Source organism: Cariama cristata, unplaced genomic scaffold (assembly GCF_000690535.1).
Source record: "Cariama cristata isolate BGI_N322 unplaced genomic scaffold, ASM69053v1 scaffold9833, whole genome shotgun sequence".
NCBI lineage: Eukaryota > Metazoa > Chordata > Aves > Cariamiformes > Cariamidae > Cariama > Cariama cristata.
Genome location: NW_009606645.1, coordinates 8649 through 19673, shown reverse-complemented (window position 1 = coordinate 19673; position 11025 = coordinate 8649). Strand labels below are relative to the sequence as shown.

Sequence of the window (11025 nt, the reverse complement as noted above, 5' to 3'; positions counted from 1 at the left end):
AACAGGAGCAGCCGCAGGGGTCTAAGGATGTGTTCCTTCCTAAGATGGATGAGGAAGAAGCCAGTGACTGCCATGGTGCACAGGAGCTTGCTCAGGCTTGGTACTGAGACAGTACTGGATCAGGGTTTGCTTTGTGTTTCTGAACCGTATTCTTCTGCCCACAGCAGCAGCATGAGGACCTGTCAGCTAAGAAGCTGCGGCTGACCAAGCCCAGCAAGTCAGCTGCGCTCCATGTCGACCTGTGCAAAGCTACCTCGCCCGCAGATGCCTTGCAGTATCTGCTCCAGTTTGCCAGGAAGCCTGTGGAAGTGGAGAGCGTGGAAGGGGTTGTCAGGATCCTACTGGAGCATTATTACAAGGTAGTGTGCCTGGGGGCCAAGTGTGCTTCCAGAATCCTCCTTCTGGTCTTGTTTTCTTCGTGTTGGATGTGCAATAGGGAGTCACAGGGTCCTGTGTTGCTGACTCAGTTGCCAACAGGGTGCCCTGTGTGAGGAGAGCGAGTGACTGTAGTCCTTTACCTGAGTGATTTCTGATCGTGTTACTTGGTCCCTTTGCCGATAGTTTCAGGAGCCTGTGACAAGGGTGCAACTATGTTATCCCTGCAAACGGCTTGTGTGATTAGTCTTAAATTAACTTAACAAGGGATAAAAGATATGACAAAAAGTTTTCCAGGGAACCTGGCTGTCCGAAACTGGCTCAACTTTATCTGAATCCTTCCAGACTGATGTTTCCTTACCTTGATCTTGTTCTTCTCTAGCAGTGGAGAAGCTTTTTAGCTATTGCTTATGGTGTGAACAAAGCACCTTTAAAATGGTGCTTCTGAAAAACTTTCAACAAAAAAATCTTAACAGCAGAATAGCAAATAAATAACAGAAGTAATATATGCTTCGTAGTATCCAGATACTGATCCTTCAGTTGATAAAGCAAAACTTTATTGCGTCTGAAAAAGCTGCACTGTAGGCTCAAATGTTTCTCATAAATGTCCTTGTGCTATTCTGTCTTTCTTTTTACAATTCAGTCTATTTTCCTTTGAACTTACACTAAAACTCTGAGCTGTATTTTATCTGTTTCTGTACTTTACCTGCTTTGACTTGTGTGTTGAGACTGTTTTATGTTTTTTTGATGGGAGCTTATTTTCATTGGACTAGTCTGCACTTAAAAGAGTGTACAACTTAAAGAATCTACTCTATCAGTTCTTCAGTGAAGAAAACTCTCGTTCCTGATCAAATAACACAGGTTGTTTGTGTTTGAAGTTTGTGTTGTAGACTATATTAGGAGAGAGACTCTTAAATCTACAGACAAGGTCACATTTTCAAATGCACAACCTGTTACAGAAACCAGCTTTTAAAAAGCATTGCAGTCCTACAGTTGACATTATTTTACTTAAGGACAAAATTTTCTGAAGAGCTGGTTTCTTAGTATCTCCAGAAAACTTGCACTTGAACTGATCTTTTAGAAACCTAACCCTGAAAGCTGTAACTGTGGTAGAAGTTGTGTGATGATGTATTTGTTTGTAGTGTTACTGTTTTGTTTAAGGTGGTGCAGCAGCCTCCTGCTCCTTCATCTCTTTATATTATGATAGGACAGTCCCCAAACAGTCCTGTTGGCCTCAGAAGTGGATCAGAAAAATAATCTGGCTTTTTCTTTTTTCTCCATTTTCCCACCCGTAGTTCCTATGACCCTGCTGACAATTGAGTCAACACAGCTGAGCAGGGGGCATGTTGCAGTGTGTCGGGGAAAGCTAGGGGGTAAGCTGGTGTCGCTGTCAGCAACAGTATGTCTTCAAACAGTGGCCCGAGGCAATCCTGAAAGTCCCTTCTTGATTCCAGAGAGAGAGTGGTCAGGATGAGGGGTTAGAGGCACTTTCACTTACTAGTGTTTTGGTCATGAAGACAGTGATCAGACCTGCAAACTAAAATGATGACTTTTTCTAATTTCCTGCTCATGAATCATTAGAAGGAGGGAGAAAATGCCCTCTAGGGTGGAAGGTTGCTTAAAATTCAGTAATAACATTGCAGACATTATTCATAAGGCTATTAAAAGTGCCTTTATACGTGTCCTTTTCAAAATCATTGATTTCTTCTGTATTCACGGAGAGGGTTGTCCTTTTATTAAAAGCGCGTGAGTAATGGAGAGTAAACACCAGGTGTGTAAACACCACAATACTGTGGAAATCCATGCATCCTACCAGTGATGTAAGTAGTTCAATGACAGTAACCATTGTTTAAGCACGTAATTTTGACCCTGAAAGGAGAAAATGCTTCTCGGCTCAGCTGAAAAAGAGATTACTCCCATAGGTGTCACATTTGTCACTTGGAGGGTGTGTGTGACATTGAAGTCTCTCCTAAACATTGTGGAAAGATGTAATATTTGTAATTGTAATATTGCTGCACCTCTGTGTTCAGCATTGCACAATTGCTTGGTAAGATCTAAGTATGAAATCCAGACTTCTTTTTGTCCTTCTACCCTATATTGGATATCCTTGGCAATATGAAGAAAGAGAGAGCTTCCAGTTATGACCAGAGTCTGCAGAAGACTCAAAATAACTCTTTTTACATGAATTTAAAATGACTACTAATTTGTGATGCTTACTTATGTAATTATCACCTGTGACAGATTTTGCTGTTGCTTAAATGAGTAGATGTATGCAGCTAACATATGCTGCCTTCTTTTTTTTTTTTTTTTTTTTTACCTTGCTGTGTTGTGTTTCTTTCTTGCTTTACTGTCAGATTGGCAGGATTCCTCCCCACCGTCAGGAGAAACAGTTGTTTTCTGTAACCCACAGACCCTGCTGCTTAGCAGAGGTCAAGAGACCACTGTTCATCACCATGGTCTCAGTTAATCTCTTAAAATCCACCTATTTGTTCATTAAAAACTTCCAAAGACATTAACATTATCAACACTGAATTTTTCAGCGTCTTGAAAACCTGATTGATTTAAACTTTAAATTTTCAAACAGTATGAAGGTAATTTTGAGGAATTATGAGTCAGAGAATCATTTTGAAATGTACTGGAAGCTGCCCCGTAAACATTCTGGTATGATTAATTTTCTATGGGGTGTGCTGTGGATGTATGGAGGAGGAAGTAGCCTGACAGCAAAATTCAGACCCTTGTGCTGAGTTATATAGGGGTCCTGCCTGTGTGTAGTGTTTTATACTCTTCAGACTGGAAAAAGGAATGTGGGTGTCTGTCGTTTCCTTCCAGGAGAACGATGCCTCTGTAAGATTGAAGATTGCTTCCTTGCTGGGCTTGTTATCGAAGACTGCAGGATTTTCCCCAGACTGCATTATGGATGATGCCATTAACACGCTTCAAAATGAGAGTAAGTCTCACTTTTCAGGTGGTGCTTGCGATCGAGGCAGAATCATGCTGCCTTTTAAGCGTTTAGGACAGTGGCAAGGCCCTTACATCTGAAGTGTATACTAGGGAATTGTTGCTCAGAGTATTTATTTTCTGCTTTTGTGAATGATGACAGACAATACCATGTTCTGAGGAGGATAAAAATGTTCCTCAGACCTGCCTGATGTATACCTTTGTTTTAAGGGAGTGCAAAGTTTGCTTTTGCATCTCTGTAAGATAGCTGTTGCTTCTGAAGTGCTCTGTTTTAGAGGACGGTCTTACTTCAAGTGGAATCTTGTTTGAGGAGGAGCGCTTTTTTTTTACCATGCTGCAGGCCAGCTAATCAGAGCTAACGCAAGAAGGCATTGGATTTGTAATAAGCTGTGAAATGTAGATTATCCTGTTTATGGCTTCATTAAAGTCCATTTTTATTTTCTGTTATATTCACAGTTTGTATATGCTTTACTTGATGCAGTTTAATTTTATTTAGTGTCATTTATAGAATCATAGAATGGTTTGGGTTGGAACGGACTTTTAAAGGTCATCTAGTCCAACCGCCCCTGCAATGAGCAGGGACATCTTCCACCAGGACAGGCTGCTCACAGCCCCGTCCAACCTGGCTTTGAACACTCCCAGGGATGGGGCATCCACAGCTTCTCTGGGCAACCTGTGCCACTGCCTCACCACCCTCACTGTAAAAAAAATTCTTCCTTATCTAAACCTACCCTCTTTCAATTTAAAACCAGTGTCCCTTACCCTGTCACTACAGGCCCTGGTAAAAAGTCTCTCTACATCTTTCTTGTAAGCCTCCTTTAGGTACTGGAAAACTGCTCTAAGGTCTCCCTGGAGCCTTCTCTTCTCCAGGCTGAACAATCCCAACTCTCTCAGCCTGTCCTCATAGCAGAGGTCATTGTTCCATCTGCATGACCTCCTCTGGACTTGCTCTGACAGGTTCATGTCCATCTTGTGCTGAGGACCCCAGAGCTGAAGGCAGTACTGCAGGGGGGTCTCACCAGAGCGGAGCAGAGGGGCAGAATCCCCTCCCTCGACCTGCTGGCCATGCTGCTTGGGATGCAGCCCAGGACAGGGTTGGCTTTGTGGGCTGTCAGCGCACATTGCCAGGTCATGTCCAATGTTTCATCCACCAATACCCCAAGTCCTCCTGCGCAGGGCTGCTCTCAATCCCTTCATCCCCCAGTTTGTATTGATACTGCAAAGTGCCCTAACCCATGTGCAGGACCTTGCACTTGGCCTTGTTGAACTTCATGACGTTTGTGTGGGCCCACTCCTGAAGGCTGTCAAGGTCCCTTTGGATGGCATCCTGTCCCTCAGACAGGTCAGCCACAACACTCAGCTTGATGTCATCCACAGAATTGCTGAGGGTGCACACAATCCCACTGCCCATGTCATTGGTGAAGATATTAAATAGTATTGGTCCCAGTACAGATCCTTGAGGGACACCCCTTGCTACTGGTTTCCACTTGGACACTGAGCCCTTGACTAATTCATTGAACAGCGCCATCCAGCTAATTCCTTACCCGTTTAACAGTCCGTCCGTCAAATCCGTACCTCTGCAATTTAGCGGTAAGAATGTTGTGGAGGTCCAGGTGAACAGTAGGCTAAATGTGAGTGAGCAGTGAAGGCTCTCTGTGTACCAGGCTGTATCCACAGGATTGTAGCCAGCAGGTCAAGGGAGGGGATTATTCCTTTTTACTCAGCACTAGTTAGACCACATCTGGAATACCATGTCCAGTTTTGGACTCCCCAGTGCCAGATAAGTGCTGGTAAGGTTGAGTGAGTTCAGCAGAGAGCCACTGAGATGGTCAGGAGCTGGAGTACGTGATGTGCAAGGAGAAGCTGAGGGAGCTGGGCTTGTTCTGGACTTGAAAGGAGGTGATTTCAGGAGGACCTTCCCACCTAGATTAGTCTGTGATTCTGTAGCTGGTGAGGAGCTCAGTAAAGAGGTATGTAGCCTTTCACTGTTTTGTTTTGCAGAGTCTCACCAAGTCCTTGCTCAGCTGCTGGACACCCTGTTGGTGATCGGCACAAAACTCACAGAGAATCCGTCTGTCAGGATGAGACTGGTAGAGGTAGCCTGCAAGGTAAGGCGACCTCCCTGCGGCAGGAAACTGTTATCACTGCCACAAGAAAAAAATAGGTAGTCAGTGTTTAAATTATTTTCATTTTTCTCAACAAACTGTTACAATACTAACACTTTTTTTAACTGCTAGGAATCTTAAAATGATTAGTGGTTTCGAAGGGGTGAAAGAACAGTAAGAATCCGGTTACATCTGTCCCTTCTCTTCCCTTCCACAGCATTTGACAGATTCTTCCCACGGTGTGAGAAACAAGTGTCTTCAGTTAATTGGCTGTCTTGGACCAGTGGAAAAAGGTGTTGCAAAAGAAGTTGAAAGCCAGGCTGCCAAAGATGTCCAGAAGATAATAGGAGATCATTTTAATGACCAGGATCCTCGTGTTAGGACTGCAGCTATAAAAGCCATGGTAAGTGTTGCTGGTACAGTGGAATAAACTGTTTGAGGTTATATAAGGAAGCTGGTAGGTGGCTGCAAACTAATCCAAAGAGGTTTGGATTAGAGATTATTTAATTTAGTAAATGTCCATTTAGCATATCAAAATTACCTGGAAGAATAAGCTAGGTCTTGAAATATGAGAGTAATGTGAGATCTCAAAGATCGTTTTAGTGACTCCTAATAATTTCTGTTTCAGCTATAGCTGAAGAAGCTTTTCAGTTTGACTTTTTTGAGTGTATGTAGGCTCTTTGTTTCAGTGTCAAATCTGTATTTCTTGAGTTAACGTTGGTTACCAGAATTACAATAAGCCACTAGTGCTCCAACATGCAAGATAGCTGCTTATGACAGGAAACCTGTGTGATAAGTCCAGAAAGAATTGTGTTTATTTGTTTTTAAACAACACTTATGTTTTACTTCATGGTCATGCTCATTAGCATTCTCTAACTGTTTATGAGGTTTGTCTGGTTTTCACGTGGGCTGGGGCGTGGGGACTCTTCAGAAGTTTTTAGCTTTGCAAAAACGCAAGCAAAGACTGTTCACTTGAGAATTTTGCTTAATGCGAGTTACCTGTGAGGATATGGGTATACAGAAGTTTCTCTATTACCCTTATGGTTTATAACAATATCCTATCTGACATGATGGTCAACAAGGGTATTTGAATTAAGGATATTGAATTAACACTGTTAAACTCCAAAGAAAGAAGGATGCATTTGAAGAGATCAGATTGCACTTGAATCTATCTGGGATCTCCCTCTGCTGGAGGTTGCATGGAGACATCCTGCATGAATTCAGGGTCACTAACCACTTTTAGTGCTCTTGATAGTAGTTTTCCTTGCTACTGTGTTTGTGTGTTTTGTTTTTTTTTTCTTTAATTTTATCACTGGCTTGTTGTACTTTGAAGAAGGGGATATAGAAAAGCAACCGTTTCTTGTTGACTGTATTCAACCAGGTATTATTCCTTTGTTTATAAGTCAGATTCATGATACCATCTTATTCTGGATAGAAACAAGTGTTCAGTAGGACAGTTTTTGGTGTTCCTCTGGTTTAGTAATTAGAAGAATTGATTGACAATGCTGCTTTTGGGTCCCTGTTTCAGGAGTGGTAGTAAACTACTTATTTTGAAGATTCCTATATCTGTTTTAATTGTGGTTGAATATGGTTAATGCAAAATAATTGTTTGAAGGTTGGGGGAATGGACAGATAGTGTATTTATATAAAATGTATTTTCCTAATCCATCTGAGTATGAATGGCTGTGAAGTTTCAAAAAAACCATACTGAAGTCAAGATTATTATTTAAAATATTTATGGCCAAGATAATGAATATTTTAATTACAAACAACTAAGTTTACTCAAAGCAGAAAAAACAGTGGTGAAAACTTAATCAGTGTCACTTAACCTGTAGTTACACTTTCCTGTGTTTGTTTTTTTCTGTAGCTGCAGCTTCATGAAAGAGGATTAAAATTACAGCAGGCTATTTACAGTCAGGTAAATCCTTGTGTTTGTTTATTTTGTACTTGTTTGCATGTCTTGCTTTTTAGATTCCGTGACAGTGTGCTTTGAGAGGAGGAGGGTACAGAGCAGAGGTGGAATATTTTGCACTTAGGTTGCTTATATTCCTTATTGTCCTATAGCAGTGGAAATAAAAATCTATTTTGCATCCATTGTGCTTAAATGCACTGAAACATATGCTTTGATATATATTGTTTATTGGGGGAGATAACCATGGGAAGGGCAAGACATTACATAATTATTACTATCATCTGGCAGTCTCCAAGTCTTAAACCCTTGTTCATTGGAGAGTACACACGAAACCTGTATTTGTTACGTCAGTAAGGCTGCGCAGCTGAAGTCTGTATCAAGTTAGTTCTATTACAGATTCCCATTTTGTGCTTCCTGCGTAGTTCAGGCAATTCTGGAGTTTTACAGCATGTGCCCGATTGACTTTATTAGGACTAGCCTACCTGTTCAAACTTGGAAATATTAGGGAGTAGAAGGGAAGACTGAATTCATCCTGATTTTTTTAATCTGTCCTAGCTGATTCATGGTAAGGATACTAATTGCACTGTGGGAAGTGAATGACAGCTTGGGTGGAAATTTTTCAGGTATATTAGGCTGTGAATCTTCTTTCAGGCCTGCAAGCTGTTGGCAGATGATTATGAGCAAGTGCGCAGTGCTGCAGTTCAGCTAATTTGGGTCCTCAGTCAACTTTACCCTGAAAGGTAGGTACTATGCAAAGTGACTCAAAGTGTTGGCAGAGTAATCATCCTAATCCTGAGAGGTTTGTGTTGGTAAGTCTGAGGAGTAGCTGTTAGAAAATTGATGTGTACAAGTTGCTGATACCTGGTAAGAATGCACTGATCTGGGTGAAGTTTTGGTTCCTGGTGTTTGGACATCCACAGGCATTCAGCATAGTTCTTTCTTACTTGATGCCATCCAGCATGGCATAAGATCAGTAAACTGATTTGTGTTTCTCTGTTAGCATTGTCCCAATTCCTTCTTCTAATGAAGAAATTCGCTTGGTTGATGATGCATTTGGAAAAATTTGTCATATGGTTAGCGATGGTTCCTGGGTTGTTAGAGTACAAGCTGCTAAGTTATTGGTAAGTTGCATTCTTTTCTTCTCTAGCTGAGAATAGTTCATCTCATGTTACTTTACTTTTTCCACGTGTATTTGAAAAGAAATGGGAGGGTGTTTAAAAACTGTATAGGTAGATTTCTACCAAAATTATGAGAAGAAAGAAATGAGAGAGATTGGGGAAACCCGAAAGTTTCTCAGCTGAACTATGCAGTGAGTCTTTCCTTGAGAGCAGAGGGTTGGATATTGAAGGAAAAAGCAAGTACTTGTCATAATTCCCTCTACTTCTCCAGCACAGGACATGTAAACCAGCTGAACTCAAGAAAGACCATATTAACCTCAGGGGGAAAATAAGATGTTCTGACCATCATAAGTAAACTTCTTTAGACTCTGGCATACGGTGGTGTCAGGCATTGTATAAAGCTATTAGAATGTGTGGATAAGATTGGACGCCATGTTGGGATAAGTCAGAAAATTATATGGTGTAATTTAAAATAATCCTGTTTCTTCCTTTTGATTTTTTTTTTGTCATTTTTTTTCTTTAGGGTTCTATGCAACAAGTTAGCTCCCATTTCTTAGAGCAGACCCTTGACAAGAAACTCATGTCAGATCTGAGGGTATGTAAATGGTTGGGTTTCTTTTTACTGGGTGTAATGTACTAAAATCGCACAACAGGTATGTTAATGTTGCGTGTGTTTGTTTACTATGTCCTTGCCTCAAGGCTGCTGAGAGTTAATTCGTGATGACAGGTTTTCTTATAGATTAAAGTCAATGATGCAATTGCTAGTTTTAGATTTCATTAGCCGAGCATGTCATAAACAGCTCTAGGTTATTCAGGGTTCACAGATGAGGGGTAAACCTTTGTGTTCTTCTGACAGTCTTTTGGGCTAAAAGCTTTTATTTATTGTGTATGGAAAGATTGCATCCTAGTTTTAGGAGCAAGCTTATGGAAACGTTCTGCAAGATCCAACCAGTAGACCTAGACATTTCAAGAGACGTGAGTAGCTAAAGGGTGGGACTCCTGAGGCCTGTGAGCAAAACTTTTCAGTAAAATTCCTTTCTTAAGCAACTCACTGGAGGTGTCAGGTTCAGCTTTTCTGTCTACAAAAGAATGGTGAAGCTAGAGCTGCTAGTTTTTGTGGGTTGCTTTGTAAAGGCTGTTAAAGAAAGTGCTGCGTGGTTTTCTTTGCAGTGTGGGGGGAGAGGAGATGGACTAGCAAGCATGCTGAATGAATATTGCATTTTACACATAGCTGAACTCTGTATAGTATTGATAGTCATTTAAGTGTTTAATTGCAGTTTAGCAAGTTGAACTGCAAAGTGATAGCATCTATTTTTGCAGATCAGTTGTTGGATACTTAACTAGGCAGACCTTTGCTCTGACCTGGTTTGGCTGTTCTTACAATGGATATCTAATAATATGCTAATTAAAATATATTAGTTATTATCCTTTCCCAACATCAAAAGCACAATGTTACTGGCAATTAGAAGTATTCATAGAAGAGAAGGTACTGTTTGCTCTTCTTAGCATTTGCATGTGTCTGTCAATGTCTAAGCCTCTAGCTACATCTATTTTCAAATCCCGTAATGCCATTTAATATTTTCTTCAGTCACCTTTAAAGTTTACCATGGTTGTAACTGAAAAACTTGTTTGGACAGAGGAAGCGCACTGCGCATGAACGAGCCAAAGAACTCTACAGCTCTGGGGAGTTTTCAAGTGGCAGAAAGTGGGGAGATGATGCTCCCAAAGAAGAAATCGATACGGGTGCTGTAAACTTGATTGAATCAGGAGCATGTGGGGCTTTTGTTCATGGCCTGGAAGATGAGATGTATGGTAAGTGTTAGCTTATTATGGAATGACTAAGGGAGGAGATGCGTGCTGGCTACTAAGCTTTTTTTTGGGGGGGTGGTGGCTGTTTTTTTTTTTTAGTCAAAGTAGATCACTTGGCTATTGTGTTTGGGGTTTTTTAACAAATCGTGGACTTCAGGATGGTGGGTTTTTATTCCATTGTGACCTCTGGTATGGCCGATCTTTCAAAGATGCTACAGTGTTGCACAGAATTTTGGATAGAAATGTTCCTTTGAGTAACCGAAACCAAATAGCTTCCTATATAAACAGTGAACTTTTAGTAAAGTATCTGGTAAGAATTGGTTGCTTAAGTTATGCAGAAACCCACTGGGATTATTTTTTTTAATTGACTTAAATTTAACAGTTGCATGTGGCTCTAAATTGGCAACATTGGTTGCTGCTATTTGAAGTTGGTGTTTTCTCTGCAAGGAGGAAAATCAGAATCATTTAAGTTGGAAAAGACCCTTAAGATCATCGAGTCCAACTGCTGACCTGACACTGCCAAGTCCACCACTGAACCATGTCCCTAAGCACCACATCTACACGTCTTCTAAATACCTTCAGGGATGAGGACTCCACCACTTCCCTGGGCAGCCTGTTCCAATGCTTGACAACACTTTCAGTGAAGAAATTTTGCCTAAGATCCAATCTAAACCTCCCCAGTGCAACTCAGGGCCGTTTCCTTTCATCCTGTCACTTGTTACTTGGGAGAAGAGACCGACCCCCACCT

General features: G+C 41.2%; 1 protein-coding gene across 1 annotated transcript in view; it reads left to right on the top strand.

The window, feature by feature from the left end:
• Positions 1-164: 164 nt before the first annotated feature.
• INTS4 (integrator complex subunit 4) overlaps positions 165-11025 on the top strand; it is a gene marked incomplete at both ends in the record, with an annotated part of 17960 nt that continues 7099 nt past the window's right edge. Inside the window, 9 exons of the mRNA XM_009696444.1 lie at positions 165-359; positions 3205-3322; positions 5335-5441; positions 5656-5841; positions 7306-7356; positions 8002-8090; positions 8351-8471; positions 8992-9063; positions 10106-10280. Coding sequence (XP_009694746.1) covers positions 165-359; positions 3205-3322; positions 5335-5441; positions 5656-5841; positions 7306-7356; positions 8002-8090; positions 8351-8471; positions 8992-9063; positions 10106-10280 — 1114 coding nt within the window. The remainder of the gene's footprint in view (positions 360-3204; positions 3323-5334; positions 5442-5655; positions 5842-7305; positions 7357-8001; positions 8091-8350; positions 8472-8991; positions 9064-10105; positions 10281-11025) is intronic.